Consider the following 17,018-nt stretch of genomic DNA (forward strand, 5'->3'; position numbering starts at 1 on the left):
GTAAATTTTTTTCCTGTAGAGCTGGGAATGAAGATTCTTGGTTTTCATCCTGGATCTCTTATTGAGTACTGAGCTGTGCCATAAGGAAATGGGCTTCCTTCTTATTTGATTTGCCAATGTTTAAAACTGAACTTTAAAGAAAAGAATTTTGGAAGAATTAAGAGGAAAATGGGACAACTTGTACAAGGTTTCATAAAGCTTTCTTAATTTTTTTGGCAGAAAAAAACTCAAGTCAGCCCCAGTGCAGTGGCTCACACCTGTAATCCCAGCACTTTGGGAGGCCAAGGCGGGCAGATCACCTGAGTTCAGGAGTTCGAGACCAGCCTGACCAACATAGTGAAACTCCGTCTCTACTAAAAATACAAAAAAAAAAAAAGAAAAAAAAAATTAGCTGGGTGTGGTGGTGCGCACCTGTAATCCCAGCTACTCAGGAGGTTGAGGCAGGAGAATTGCTCAAAACCGGGAGGCGGAGGTTGCAGTGAGCAGAGATTGCACCACTGTACTCCAGCCTGGGCAACAGAGTGACACTCTAACTCAAAAAAAAAACTGGTACTCAAGTCAAACACCAGAAGACTCTCTTTTTAAAGCCCATCTCCCTTCCTTCTGACCCAGGTCCATTTTCTACTTATGAAAGTTTAAACACCACGGAGTGAAAAACTGTCGCTACAGTCTATTGGGTTCTCTGGGTCAGAAATAATTAGCAAATACCCAACTACTTGCATACGTTACCTTCCGGTTAACTCTGCTGTGTCTTTTTCTGCCTGCCAGGAGTAAGGCCAGATGATTATTTGTTCTAATGTTATGAATCATTGACAAGAAAAGCTTGTAATGGCAGTGTTGACATGCCTTTACATCCATTGGCACCACAAGGTAACCAGGAGCAATCAGTAACAGGGAAAACTGGAATATATCGTGGGGGAGGCGGGGGCGGGGCCCCCTACCTGGCCTCAGAATGGCTGGAGCAGGAATTCTTTACTACCTGCTTCAGTTCCCAAAAGGCAGGCTCTAGAGATTAGTATCATAGTTCAGGAGAACAACCACAGGGAGAGGAATTTTCCCCTTTAGTCCAGGAGGAATGTGATTTTTAGGAAACAGATGCAGAAACCTGGCGTTGGCTCGCAGTGGTCTTGGTGAAGCCAAGGGCTGAGTAAGTTTCGGGGCATTGGCCTGCCCTTCATTGCTGCCCACACCCAGATGCGCACACCTGAGGGAACTTGAGCAATTGGCTCTGTACACCCAGCTCTCCACTGCCTGGCAGCAAAGAGGAAAGGGGAATTACAGGCAGGCTTGACTTGAAACACTGCTCTGGCCCCACCTGAATTCCAGGTGCCCCAGGGAGTCCCTTCAACCACCTGGAATTGAGGCTGTTTCAAGGTACAGATGCAGCGTGTGTTTGTCTTGCTTTTGTTTGCACCTTCTACCAGCTGGAAGCCAGAAGGTGTGGGGCTCTGCAAACAATTTTGATGTAAATAAAGAGAATGTAAGAATTAAAAAGACACCTTGCAGCTGAGCCTAGGGCGGAGGGGCGGGGGTACAGGCTAAGAGAGGAGGGAGGTGGAAAGCGGGGAGGAGTGGAAATAGATTTCCTCCAGGAAATAGAAATAGACACAGGGCCAACGTGGGATGATGTGATCCTGTTGCATATTTTCCATATGTTAATATCCCTCCATACAATTCCTCCTCAGACAGGTTATTGATAGATAGGAAATAAGCCTGTGGCCTAGATCTGCTTCTGCTCTCTATTTTTTGAATGTGCCTACTATGTGCCAGCACTAAGGTAAGCACAGGGAATAAATGTGAAAACACATTATCATGCGACAGACAACAAATTAACAGCTACAATGAGGCTGTTTATGATGGAGGTGCAACAAGGGCTGCGAGTGATAAAGGACCATCTCCGTCTCCTTAGGACAGTGTGGGAACACGCTCAGAAGGAAGGTCTTCCGCAGGGACCTCTGCTTTCATCCCAAAGCAACCCTAATAGTCATCATTCTCACAAGGGTGTGGAACACATTGGTGATGGTCTTTTATTCATCATTCTTTTTGGACTAGGATAACTTCTCTGTATCACATAAAATTTGAAAAAAAAAAGTTCTACTCAAACATTAAAGGGTTTTTTGTTTTTGTTTTTGTTTTTCCCTTTGTTACCCAGGCTGGAGCACAGTAGCACAATCACAGCTCACTGCAGCCTCAACTTTCTAGGCTCTAAGCGATCCTCCCATTTCAGCCTCCCAAGTAGCTGGGACCACAGGCACATGCCACTATGCCTGGCTAATTGTTTTGTATTTTTTTGTAGAGACGGGGTTTCACCATGTTGCCCAGGCTGGTCTCAAACTCCTGGGCTTAAGCGAGCAGCCCGCCTCGGCCTCCCAAACTGTTAGGATTATAGGCACGAGCCACTGTGCCAGGCCTGAATGTTAGAGGTTGATGTAAATATGTAAATATTTCCAGAGCAATATGCAACCTTGAGATCATTTTGATCAACGTATTTTGTTGAAGATTGTTTCGTAAAAGGTATTCGAAATTTGGAAAATATTAAATGTATAGTTTTCTTATTCACTTTTTTTCTTTTTCTTTTTTTTTTTTTAGAGATGGGGTCTCACTGTTACCCAGGCTGGGGTGCAGTGGTGCGATCATGGTTCACTGCAGCCTCATTCTCCTGGGCTCAAGCAATCCTCCCAGCTCAGCCTCCCGAGAATCTGGAACTACAATTGTGTGCCAACACGCCTGGCTATTTTATTTCTTTTTTTTTTTGTGGAGATGGGGTCTTGCTATATTGTGTAGGCTGGTCTGGATCTTACTCATTTTTTAATAATAAAAAGTTACTTTTTGTCAACTGTGGGTGGAATAGGCATTTAAAAGAAGCTAGCTCATTTTAAAAGAAATACAGTGTATAGTTTGGCACACTCAAGGGCAGTAACCTAATGATTAAGAGGGGAATTTTGGAGTCAGACATCCCAGAAATCTGATCCTGACACCCCAACTTAAAAGCTGTGTGATCTCAGACACATTGTTTAATCTTTCTGAGCTTTAGGGTTTTTGTTTTGTTTTTAAATAGAAATAATAATATCTACCTTATAAGTTTATTCTGAATATTAAATGAGATAGTGCACATAACTTTCCTAACAAGAATCCTAGTTTACTTAGTGTGCGCTCAGCAGTTGCTAGCTATTATTAAAATTAGTCTATAATTATGAATAATCATAACAATAAACACTTTTTCTTTTCCTGATAAATTATGACTCTGTACATAGGACAAAGTAAATTGGAATAATGGCAATTATTTTGTGAACTTAATAGCTGCAACCTACTAAAGGGGTTAAATAAATTTTTGAGCAGAGTGATGTGGTATTACTAAGAGTAATTTATTTATTTTATTTTATTATATTTTTTGAGACAGAGTCTCCCTCTGTTGCCCAGGCTGGAATGTAGTGGTGTGGTCTCGGCTCACTGCAGCCTCCACCTCCTGGGTTTAAGCAATTCTCCTGCCTCAGCCTCCTGAGTAGGGATGACAGATGCTGGCCACTGCGCCTGACTGATTTTTGTATTTTTAGTAGAGACAGGGTTTTGTCATGTTGGCCAGGCTGGTCTCGAATTCCTAGCCTCAAGTAATCCACCTGCCTCAGCCTCCCAAAGTGTTGGGATTACAGGCGTGAGCCACTGCACTTGGCTAAGAGTGATTTATTTAATATGATAAATGCCAAAATTACATTTCTCTGGCTGTATAGACAGAGTGGGCGCCATAGTGAGGTTACCCACAATGGCCTCCATTCTTAAGGAGCTGACCAGACTAACATTTATACTTAGGAGTATAGTTACACAAATCCTCAGGAGTATAAACTCAAAAGCTGAAAGCACACCAAGAGTAAATTAAAGGTGTTCAGCAGCATTGCTGTCAGTCGCATAGAAATCCGAGTGCACAGCGTCCTGACTATGTGCAGATGCAGCTGAACTGAACCAGTGCCAGACGACGTTGAGCTCCATTCTTTCCTCCAGCCAGCCAGTCTGAGCGTGACTTCTATACCTCTGCCTCGGGGTCGTCAGGGTGCTCTTGAAACATTTTTTTTTTTTAGATGGAGTCTCGCTCTGTCGCCCAGGCTGGAGTGCAGTGACGCGATCTCACTGTAACCTCTGCCTCCCGGGTTCAAGTGATTCTCCTGCCTCAGCCTCCTGAGTAGCTGGGACTACAGGTGCCCGCTACCAGGTCTGGCTAATTTTTGTATTTTTGGTAGAGATGGGGTTTCATCATGTTGGTCAGGCTGGTCTCAAACTCCTGACCTTGTGATCTGCCTGCCTTGGCCTCCCAAAGTGTTGGGATTACAGGTGTGAAGTGAACCACTGCATCTGGCTGAAACTTTTCATGTCAACACTGCTGGGCTGGATATTAGGCTTGCTTGTTGAACAAAGAATTGTTTGAAGCTTTTACATTTTTTTTTTTTTTTAGATGATAAAAATATGGGTGATGCAAAGGGCTAGGTTCACTTAATGGCATGAAGACTCATCCAAGGAACTGTGGATTCTTATCATCGGATGATCAGACTCAGCCACAGTGATGCTCTGGACTTCTGTTTATGAATCTAGGAATCTTTTCTCTCAGATAACTATTGAAATTGTAAAGAAAAAAGCGGCCAAGATATCAGATTCACAGGCAACAAGGTTTAGATATACAAATTTTTAGAAATCTTTTGAAGGCTATTTACCCACAGATGAATGAGAATGCAAAATATGATGCAAAGCAGATTTAACCTTCTGGCTAATTTGCCTCAATAAAAAAGGTTAAAGACATAAAAGGAAGATTACGTCCACATTTGAAGATTGTGTCTTTATGTAAATAAAAGTTACTCAGCATGCACTTCAGGCATGAGTACAGTCTCCAAGTTCACGGCGTGGAAGGGACTTCCATCCGGGATTCCCCAGCATCAGGAGCAGCCTGAGACGGTGATCAGCAGTCATGTTAATGGTTAAGTTTTGAGTGCAGTGAATGCTACTGGGTGAAGTCAGGCAGAGAAGAAGAAAAAAGGGAGCCAGAAATGAGAAAAAAAGAGAGTGTGATATAGGGAAGAGAGAATGAAAAAAGAAAGAAGACAGCTGTGACCACGGGAAGCTATGGTAGAATGACTAATGAAATATTTTTAGATTTCTCCATAAATTCCCTATTCTTGCTGGGCATTTAGAATTTTAAAAAGATTATCTTCCATTTCAGAACATTGTATGATATGGAGCAATTATGAGAATTGTCTCAGGCAGACAAGAAATATTGAATAATACATGTTATTGATAGATGGAGAATATTAGGAGATTGTTATTTCAGCCTTTCTATTGCAATCCACACCCAGGTCCGGACAGCATTTTCAGTCTCCTACTGTGTGCCAAGTCAGTGGTTGGTGTCATGCATACAAAGGTGTGCATGAGAGCATTTCTAACTTTCGTGAGCTCACAATCTATAGGTATGTCAGTTTCAATGTTCTGTGCTAATGTCTTGATAGGCATTAGGTGTAGGGCATAATGAGAACAATGGGAGGTAACTCACCCAACGTTGAGATCAGGAAAGGAATCTTAGTGTATGTGACATTAAGGATGAAACCAGAATGACAATACCCAGGAAAGGCATTGGGAAAAAACTGTTTTCAAGTAGCAGGAACTCAAGGGCTTGGAGTGTCAATGGCCATTGGAGGGAAATAGTGTGGTCCTGCTGCCATGTGAGCAGAGGATTTCCATAGCAAGCCAGTGAACCTGGAAAAGCCACAGGAGCGGATCCTGGCGGCTTTTATCCACCCTGCTGAGCTGCTTGGACTTTTTCAGATGAGATCGGGTGCATTCAGGGTGAGATGGCCGTAAATGATACTCGGGCTTTTACAGGTTCAATCAAGTTTCTTAATTTTTCTGTCACTTCCAAGGTGATTGAATTTCATTTGTGGTATCGGAAGGCACAAAAATAGATGTATAGGAATTATTCTAGGCAAACAGGAAGATCTCAATGGCTTTAGGATAATGGATAGGGCTTCAGTGTGGAGTTTTAAGGAGGCCATGGTGTGGTCAGGCTTGCATTTCATGAAGTGGTCTGTGGTACTTCCAAGCTGGTGAGTTGATCTAATGAAGCTTTAGGTCAAATGAAAATATATTGCCCCTTAATAGAAAATAATTTATTTGCATTTGAACAATAACTATTGGATTTGAATATACAATGCATTAAATGATTGTGTTTTGTTTGGCTCATAAAAAGGTTTTGAAAAAGGAATTCTGGTCTTTTCTGCATATCTCTTTTTCCCATCTACAAAACATAATTAAAAAAAATTTAAATGCTCTTATTTGATTCAAAAACGAAAACTGTGGAAAGGACACCCTATTTAATAAATGGTGCTGGAAAAACTGGATAGTCACGTGTAGCAGAATGAAACTGGATCTATATCTCTCACCTTATATAAAAATCTACTCAAGGTGGATCAAAGGTTTAAATCTAAGACTTGAAGCCATAACAATTCTAGAAGATAATCTTGGAAAAACTCTTCTGGACATTGGCCTAGGCAAAGAATTCATGACTCAAACCCCAAAAGCAAATGCAGCAAAACAAAAATAAACAAGACCTGATTAAATTAAAAAAGCTTCTACACAGCAAAAGAAATAATCATCAGATTGAACAGACAATGCACAGAATGGGAGGAAATATGTGCAAATTATGCACCTAACAAAGGACTAGTATCCAGAATCTACAAGGAACTCAAACAAATCAGCAAGAAAAAAAAAATCCCATCAAAAAGTGAGCGAATGACATAAACAGACATTTCTCAAAAGAAGATATACAAATTGCCAGCAAACATAAATAAATGCTCAACATCACTAAACATCAGGGAAATGTAAGTTAAAACCACAATGAGATATCACCTTACTCCTGCAAGAATGGCCATTAATACATTTGATCTCAGCCAAAAGACTGAGAAGTGATAAAAATGGCCATCATTAAAGTCAGAAAACAATAGATGTTGGCATGGATGTGGTGAAAAGGTAACACTTTTACACTGCTGGTGGGAATGTAAATTAGTACAACCTCTATGGACAACAGTATGGAGATTCCTTAAAGAACTAAATGTAGATCTACCAGCAATCCCACTACTGGGTGTCTACCCAAAGGAAAATAAGACATTAAATGAAAAACACATGCTCACATATATTTATTGCAGCACGATTCACAGCTTCAAAGATATAGAACCAACCTAAGTGGCCATCAACCAAAGAGTGGATAGAGAAAATGTGGCATGTGGGCCAGGCGCGGTAGCTTACCTCTGTAATTCCAGCACTTTGGGAGACCAAGTTGGGTGGATCACCTGAGGTCAAGAGTTCAAGACCAGCCTGGCCAACATGGTCAAACCTCATCTCTACTAAAAATACAACAACAACAACAACAACAAATTAGTCAGGCATGGTGGCAGGTGCCTGTAATCCCAGCTACTCTGGAGGCTGAGGTAGAAGAATCTCTTGAACCTGGGAGGCGGAGATTGCAGTGAGCTGAGGTCTCGCCATTGCACTCCAGCCTGGGCAGGAAGAGTGAAACTCTGTTTCAAAAACAAAACAAAACAAACAACAACAAAAAAGAAAATGTGGCATGTATACACCATGGAATACCACTCAGTCATAAAAAGGGACAAAATAATGTCTTTTGCAGCAACTTGGATAGTGCTGAAGGCCATGATTCTAGGTGAAGTAACTTAGGAATGGAAAACCAAATACCATACGTTCTCACTTAGAAGTGGGAGCTAAGCTATGAGGATACAAAGACATACAGTGATATATTGTCTTTGCAGACTCAGAAGGGGGAAAGTGGGAGGAGGGGTGTGGGATAAAAAAACTATATATAGGGTACAACATACACTACTTGAGTGATGCATGCTCTAAAATCTCAGACTTCACTGCTATATAATTAATCCGTGTAACCAAAAACCACTTGTACTCTAAAAGCTATTGAAATAAAAAATATTTTAAAAAATTCTCTTACTTGACCTGTGTTGGGATTTCATATTTTAGGTTCTTACATAAAAATGAAATACACAGAGAATTGCAGCAAACACACAAACATAAATGACTACAGAAAGAGACCATAACTTGATTCCAAAAAGCATATATCTAAATTAGCCTAATTCATAGTTGCATCTTGCACAGGGAACACAGATTGGCTTGTCTTATAATTTATTTCCACATTTCTCAGATGTCAGTTAAGAATTTTCTTGTTTGGAAAAACACAGCACTGGGCAGAGGGCACCTGGGTTCTGATCAATAGTTGTTGGTCCAGTCATTTGACTTTTTTGTAACTGGTTTTTTAAAAATGAGAGAATAATGCCTTTTCTTGTCTACTAAAGATTGTTATGAGGCTCAAGTTTGGTAGAGTATGGAGTTCCTCTGACAGCCACTGTAGGGTGACAGCAGCCATAATAAATATTATGACAATTTCAAGGTGAAACAGAGTAGAAGAGCCAAGGCTCCTGGTTCAAGTGTCTGTCAACAAATGCGCATTCAGCAATTAAGCTGTTGAATAAGTGAATGTGTACACATTCACATTTTGACATACACATACATTAAAAAACATATTTAAATGCTAAAATTATTGAGGATCCTAAATTACAAAAATGTATTTAGGAAAGTAGTCAATAATTCCAGCTACTGATAGGTAAATAGAATTAGTCACACTATCTGTATCCAGTTGTCAATATAGTCAAAAAATAAAAATAAATGGTGGGGAGGGCAAGAGGAAGTAGAGCATCAGGGCCAATAGCTAAGGCATGCAGGGCTTAAAACCTCGATGACAGGTTGATGGGTGCCGCCAACCACCATGGCACACATATACCTATGTAACAAACCTGCACATTCTGCACATGCATCCCGGAACTTAAAGTAAAATAAAAATAAAAATAAAAAACCTAACCTCCTCCCGCCACGTGTGCATAGAAATGTCATTTCTCCTGATTTTCTGATGCCACCTTGTTTACATTTTTTAGCTACTTTTACCCTTATTCATTCAAATTCATCATTTGTAATAACCTGGTTTTAAAAGGGGATTTATCAGAACATAGACCGTGTTCTACGAGGGATATTCACCTTTAGTTGTGTAGGAGGTGGAGAAAATACAGGACTTTTCGGCATCAGGATTTGATGATGCAGCTTGAGGTGTGAATGTTGCCTAGTAAACAGCAGGAGTTGGCAGAAGGAGGCAGGGTGCTGCCACTGGTGTCTGTGGTCCTGGACAGGTTACTTGTGTGAAGGAAGGGTCTTCGTTCTCGTGTTTTTGGGCACACCCTCCCCAACTCTGACATGGAATAGCTCTGGAGGAGGACCTTCTGGTGCAGGAAGCGGGAGGGCACACAAGCTTCTCTTCCATGGTCTCTCATTCACATTTCCCTTGAGCTGCTCGGTTTGGGGATCTGCTGGATGCTTTTCTTTTAAAACTTAAGCCGAGCAACAAACCTCTTAGGTCTTCCGAGACAGGATCCATTTCCAATAGTAAGAACAAAGAAAGAAAATACTAAGTCAAGTGTTTACGGTTAACCTGCAGTAAGCAGGCTGGGACCACTTGAGGCCCCTTGCCCAGCTTCTCACCTCTTTCCCACAGAGCAGGACTCATGCTCCATCACCTGGGACCTTTCCCTAACATCTTTTCCCTCTCACTGAAATGTCCAGATTTAAGGTTCTCAGACCCCCTTGACCCCACTTGTTTGTAGACTGAGAAACTCTGATCTTCCCTAGGAAATGGGCAAGGCTGTGGACCATCATACAATATAGGTCTCACTTTTCATGGTGAGTATCTTCACTTCACTCCTGGAGCAAGAAGGCTCGCTTACTACACAGCTCCATCCTTAGCATCAGTCACTATTTTACCTGCATCAAATTACACACACCAAATCAAGAGGGGCTCTTTCACACTGATATGATCCGACATAGAACATATTGTTAGATAGGATCTATTTTGGCCAAAAACCCCCACAAGCTTTACATTTTCTTCTTTCTCTAGATTGGATGGGGTTGGAGCAGGCATAATTTTTGTATTTATTTCTATTTAAGTTTGCAAATGGCGGGACTGCAGCTTCCAGAAGAGGCTGGCACACAGAAGCTGGTCTTGTGAGCTTGGCTTACAGGAAAAGAATGTGTTGGAGAGACAACCAAGAGAGAGCTGACCTTCAAATCTTCCAGGAGAGAGTCCATCCTAGCTAGCCCGAGGGACACATGCATGGGAATCGCTGACCAAATTGTATCGTTCCCCTTCCCAGGACTGTCCCTCTTCAGGAAAAGACCACACATGGCAGAGAAGAAACTGAACTCATAATTTCAGTCTGGGATATTTTCCATAGTCTATATATTGTTATTCTGAAATTCAAAAATTGCAAGTCTGTCCTTGGCTACAGGGTACCCTAAATATAACGGCCCTATATTCATGTATGAAGGCAAAAAAAAAAAAAAAAAAAAAAAAATCTACCTTCACTTAATGTGACTACAGGATGTCTAACAACTATAGTATAACAGTCTGTCGCAAGTGTATTGGATGTTTCAGTTTGCCAGACCTGTCATGATAAATTAATTACAGGATGTTGCAGAAATGGCAAAGCTCCAGCAGCATCTTGCATAGTTTAATATAGACCCATTTCCCCATTTCAATGTATTTGTGGTTAGATAAATCCTCAGAAATTTACAGCTGCTATAGACTAGTTTATTATGTACTCTGCCTGCACACATGATAAGTATAAGAATTTGACGTGCTTAAAGTGCATAGATTTTACTGATATTTCTTTACCACCATGGAAATATTTAGTTGCTAAAAGTAGCATCAGTAGACACTTCTGAACATTAACTTTTGTATAATAGGCAGGGATGGTTAAACACATTACTGTGCTTTTTATTAAAGAATCATAGTTCAGGAAAAATTATGTGGAACATTTATACAGAATGGCGCTGTGAACAAATTTAAGACAAAAAAACCTTAAATACTGATTCTCAGCTGAAAACATCAAAAAACCAAACTGAAGCTACCAAACTTTTCTCCAGGGAACCTTCTTCCTTTAGTCTTGTGACCACTTTGCGCAAGCTTCAGTTGCTTATTTTTGCTCTGGCAGCAAGTTATGTTCCTCAACTTCTTGCTTTTTCCTCCTTTCAGACTATTTTTTTTTTCTTATCTTCACTAACATCTCCCCTCCAAGCAATGTTAAGAAATCATCCTTTGATTGGCAATATTTGAGTTTACTTACATAAATGTTTTATAAGGAAACCATTCTTAAATTTTCTTCTATTCTTTCATTGGGCTCAAATGATTTTTATGAAGAAATGAACTATAGTGAGTACAAATCATATTGTTTAGTACTTTTAGAAAGAACACTGAAGTATATATTGGACCATTTTGACCTAAGTGATAAGAGATAGAACATGAATTATGTGTGTACATATCCCTTTTTTTTAGACTGAGGAGAAACTAAAATTGTTGATTTTTAGCAGCACTAGCTTCCCCAGCTTTTTGAGACGAAAATAACCCATCTATAATCAGTATGAATTTGAGGTGTTAGAAGAGCAACTTTAGAAAACAGACTGCTCACAACATATGCCTGATGTAGATTTGAAGGGGATCATTAGAAAAATAGCATTCTTTGTGTTTACAAAACAAATGTTTTTGTTATCCAGTTCCCGCCTTAGCTTAAAGTATTTCCTATTCACTTTAATAATTAGAGCAGAAGGATATGAAGAATGAAGTGCCTCATTACCAAGTTTGCTTCCTGGGTCTCTGCAGAGAGTAGCTGTCTGCTTTTGCCTAGTTAGTCTATTGTTAACCCTAAATGATGCTGACATTCAATTCTCCTGCAGATAATTGTGTCCATCCATAGAATGAGTTCTCCAGTCAACACAGCCTTTTGATTGACGTGCTTCTTGATGTTTTTATTATCTCATATATGACTGGAATGGCGCCTTTTCGGTTTCTTGAATAAAATGTTACTGTACATGTAATTAGTTTGATTCTATAGAATCTGTTTCTTAACATAATTATAGTATGGAGTAAAGATTTACTAAAATAGTTATCTAATAAAAAAAGATCAGTTTTTTTAAAAAAAATTCACTCAGATATATTTTATTTAGGTCACTGTTGAATGACAAACATTTGAGATGTTTCTAGTCCCCGAGTGTGGTCCTAGGTACATGCCAACTGCTTCCTTACTCTTGTGTGTGCTGTCATCTCCAAGTATCAGCATTTTCCTCTCCACAGCAACTGAGATCCAGTACTTTACAGATCACCCAGTGGAGTCTGACATCTCCATTTGCAGCTAGCAGTGGCTGGAGTTGTGCAGTTGGAGAAGTTACTTAACCTTCAGAACTTGGTTTCCTTAGTTGTAGAGCAGAGAAGATTTTATCTATCTAATGGATTTGATGTGAAGAGTAAATGAGGTCATGTACATAAATAAAGTGAAGATTTGGGGACGATTTTCGGTACAGTTCAATTAAATAGAAATGAAGAAATATATAGCTTAAAACATTTGGATTGCTTAAAAATGTTTCCATAATTCACTAAACAGGTATGGCCATCAGATGGAAATCATTTGAATACATATAAAAATGTAAGGTCACAAACTTTTGTTATAGTTTCTAGAACTTCCTCTTAAAAATATTTGTGGCTAAATATATGACTAAGGTGACAACATGTCACATGAAGCTATAAAATGGTAAGTATTTCTCAAACATAGTCTTGCTGAGCTTCCTAAAGATATCTTTCTTTAATTAAATTCTTCTATAATTTAAAGATAATATTAAGGTCAAGTATTCATTTGTATGTGACAGAAACTCTGCACAAGATTTCAGAAGTACCAAGTGTTAGCCATTTAAAAGCATTGATTTCATTTAAAATATGCATTTTACACATACATTTGCATACATTGTGTAAAATATTTCATGTTTTAAGTCTTTTAAAAACTTGATTTTTATTCTAGCTTTCTAAGTCCTATACACAGTATTATTTCAATACTGAAGAAATGTTAATCTTCAAGACAGAGTTGGATCAATAATTGGGAAGTGCGTTTCTAACAATGGTTTAAAAATATTATTTAGATATAGAAGAAGATAATGTCAAATTGTTACTTGTTTGGAGAAAAGAGATGATATGGGATAAAATTCAATACTTTCAGAATAAAGATAAAACAAACCCAATTTGATATAAGGAAATGTTTAATGCCATACATCATCAAATGGATTCTGGTGTCTGATTTTCTGCTTGATTATCAGCTGGATCTACTGCTTAGAGGGCACTGTCATGATCTCCCTCACCGCATCTCATCTCAGATTGGGTGGTAAAGACCTTTTATTAATCTATTCATGAACATAACCCTAGTCTTACTTTGTCAGCAAGACAAAGTGGAAAAGGACTGGGCTTTCGGTAGAGCCAAATTTTCCTGGTGTTTGCTTCAACTGCTATTTTTGTCTTTAGTAGTTGCAATATAAAAATAACCCTTCATTTTTCATATAAACCTCAAGATCTTAGCAAATGCTTAGCTCCCCCTGACATATTTTTCATTCATCTTAAATTATTTCTAAACCTGTTGAAATTCTTGGTGATTCCATCAGAAAATCAACACATATCTCAAAATTATGAGCTGAAACTGCAGAGAAACAGATATTTTTATTTTTAAATTATCAAGTGCATTCACAAGACAGAGAAAAACAAGCTTGTACAAGAGTGACTCAAGCTGGCTGGGCCCAGCTGTACCTGATGCACAGACTTACGCATCCAGAACAATGAAAACTCAGTGCCATCAGAACAGACTTTTGCGCTGATGGCTTCAGGCTTCAACAGTTATCAATGCCACTCAACACTTTGAAAAATGCCTTTTTTAAAAGTTCTACACAGCAGGGACATGTTTACCAATTTTTATGCCTCTACAACATGTGCAGGGATAAGAGCCAAATATATTTTTATTAGAAGATATTTCACACTGGGTAAAATTTACACCTCAATGCCCAATATTGTTTTTCTCACTTCTTATTTTAATGGAATTGACTGTCTAATTTGGATAAGTCTTTCTAATTTTACATTAGTTTTCACTTTTTTGGGGTTAAATATTTTATCAGCAGACCTTATCACACAGTTGAGAAAGGAGTCAAGAAAAGAACAAAAAATGAATACCCCATTATAATATCTAATTTCAAAACATATAATCTATAATAATGATGCTATTATTCTGGAACTTAGAAATAAATAAATGCAATATAATAATGTAAAAATATTAAGATTAAAATAAATATTAAACAATGTAAGTCTACAAAATAGGTATGTGCTTAAATATGAAATGCCTTTTTTAAAAAGTAAAGACATTTGGAACACTGTTGTCAGTCCAGCCAAAAATCACTTTTAGTTTAGGTGTATGAAGTTACCTACATGATTTATTCTTAAGAAACACAAACTTAATTAGAAAGTAAATTGTTTTCTTTTAATGTCTTTGTTACTGTAACCATTTTGAATATGCCATATTCTAAAGCTGGTTATCTTTTTTGTTTTTTGGAGACAGACGTTTGCTCTGTTGCCCAGGCTGGAGTGAAATGGCATGATCTCGGCTCACTGCAACCTCTGCCTCCTGGGTGATTCTCCTGGGTGTAGTTGGGATTACAGGCGCCTGCCACGACGCCCGGCTAATTTTTGTATTTTTAGTAGAGACGGGGGTTTCACCACGTCGGTCAGGCTGGTCTTGAACTCCTGACCTTAGGTGATCCACCCACCTTGGCCTCCTAAAGTGCTGGGATTACAGGTGTGAGGCACCGTGCCCAGCCAGCTGCTTCTCTTTTGAATAAAGTGAATTTCAAAAGCAGACACTTCATATTCTGGGCATAACACCACATATATAACCACATTACCGATATAATAATATTAAATGGTTACTTAACAGACATCCTATCAATGCAAACACCTTTTATTCACATTTGCTGAGTAGCAATTACAGTGTTTTCTTCATGAGTTTTCCAACACTGGTAATGTAACTATGATGCAATTACTACCAATATAAGTACCAATACTTGGACCAACAACAATCGCAATGGTTTATAACAATTGAGCTCAAAGGTCACATTGATTTTTCCGCCCACAACTTGATTCTTATTTTTCTAGAGTCATTCATAAGAACAAGAAGTAGTGGATCCTTTCTTCCTCCTTAGTATCTGAAAATTCTGAACTCTGAAGAGAAATTTCATTTGGTTTAATCTGTCATTTTCACCTCTGTGCATTTGGGCATCTCTTCACTTTTCTTCAATTCTTTACTGGAAAGAAAAATATACAACATGTACTAAATAAATTTGAATAATGTCTTCTGACTACAACCAAATCTTAGTGTGCTCAGGCAATAGCACAGGTGATAAAAGACACTGTGTAAAACACAAACACATACAAACACAACCAAAAAAGACCAAAATTCTAATTTCCTATCTTCTAGTTTGCCTCTTAAACATATTGTTAGCATCTCTTTGAATTATTAGCAATTGTTTAAGGCCTGCTCCTGCATTGACAGGTTAATGTAAGCAAGAAGTAAATACAATTCCCAAATATAGACACTAAAAACTCCAAACCATGAGTAACTTCCAGAAATGAAGAGCAGGCAATCAGAGTATATGAAATTCTTCATTCAATGGGAAAAGAAAGTCCCCGTGAATGATATTCAGGGTCAGTGATTTGAAAGGACATAGATCATTTTATTAAATAGCATTCTTTCATTTAGTCTAAGCTATGCCTACTTTTATATAATTAGGTTATTACATTTTTCAAATCAATTAAAAAATGGGTTGTCTCATTTCTGATTGATCAAGATAGCAACAATGAAGCATCTAGATGTGGCTCTGATGTAAAACAAATTATACAATTCATAAAAATCAAGAACCAATATGCAGATGAAATAAGAAGTTGCTTCCTTAGAGAGCAGGTAGTATTTGCACTACAACTAATGTGAGATAAACTAGTGGGGCTAAACCTAACATTTTTTAATGCAATCATTCATACAGCATCGATGAGTTCTGGACTTACACAAAAAGGTTACTGTCCTTCCTCTAAAGAGAAAGGCTTAACACCTGGTTGTCCTTAGAAAACACATGGCAGTTTCAGAATGATGGCAAATCTGGTTAAGGTAGCAGTCAATTCCATCGACCACTCCTGAGAAAAGTGACAGCTGGCACATTGTGGCAAGAAAGGGCAGCAGCTAACCATTCCCAAAGGGCTTTCCCTGGGGGCACAGGAGGGGTTGGGGACACCTGTGCTTTAAGGAACAGGCCCAATCTTAAATCAATGGTCGGCCTATCTTTTCATATAAAAAACATTTATACATGAGGGGCAAAAAATTCTATGTTACTTGATGTTTCTTGATTTTAAATTTGTTAAATGGAGCTACTCCAGGTAAGCTTGTATCATATATAGAAGCCCAAAAATATGTTCCAGGGAAGTTCATGAATGCACATGAAGTTGAGTATAAAAATGGTACAGATACGGCATGCCAAGGTATAGTATCACTAGGGGCAAAAAAAGTCTCCCTGTACATAAACAGAAAAAGTACATAAAACTTCCATCAAATTAGGATCTGATAAAAATGGAAAAGAAAGCAGTTTCAATGAAGGCTGGGCTAAAGTCACACGCAAAAGGCAGTGAGGAGGGTAAAGGATCTCAGAGGAAGAATAAGAAAAAACAAAGTGAGAGGAAGAGTTCGTGGTAGCGCGAGGACAACAAAGAATAAGAAAAACAGAAAAGGGAAGGGGGAGAAGGAGAGAACAACAGCTGGAAATTAGTGAGATGGGTCCTGCACGTGCAGAAGATGTAGGACAAGGGAAATCCATCAGGTGGTGACTGCACTGTGAGAAGTAAACAGAGAAGCCAGAAGGACCTTCAGGAGAGGAACCCAAAGAGAAATTCAACTCAAAAAATCTAACGTAGGCAGCAAAGATAACATCTTTGAGGGAAATGATTCAGACTTAGAAGAGGAAGAAACACACTGGATAGAGAATGACAAAGATGGCGCATAAAAGGGAGAAAAGAG

At 38.9% G+C, this 17,018-nt stretch overlaps 1 protein-coding gene across 10 annotated transcripts in view; it reads right to left on the bottom strand.

Moving 5' to 3' along the window:
- Window positions 1-13,614: 13,614 nt before the first annotated feature.
- Window positions 13,615-17,018, bottom strand: part of AHI1 (Abelson helper integration site 1) — a 223,168-nt gene continuing 219,764 nt past the window's right edge. For all 10 annotated transcript variants that reach the window (XR_012095048.1, XM_073022494.1, XM_073022495.1 and 7 more), the window contains one exon: window positions 13,615-15,261. Coding sequence is in view for 8 of the 10 variants with exons in the window: in XM_038000854.2 (XP_037856782.1) it covers window positions 15,201-15,261 (61 nt within the window). In the remaining 2 variants the exon portion in view is untranslated. The remainder of the gene's footprint in view (window positions 15,262-17,018) is intronic.

Source organism: Chlorocebus sabaeus, chromosome 13 (genome assembly GCF_047675955.1).
Source record: "Chlorocebus sabaeus isolate Y175 chromosome 13, mChlSab1.0.hap1, whole genome shotgun sequence".
Classification (NCBI taxonomy): Eukaryota; Metazoa; Chordata; class Mammalia; order Primates; family Cercopithecidae; genus Chlorocebus; species Chlorocebus sabaeus.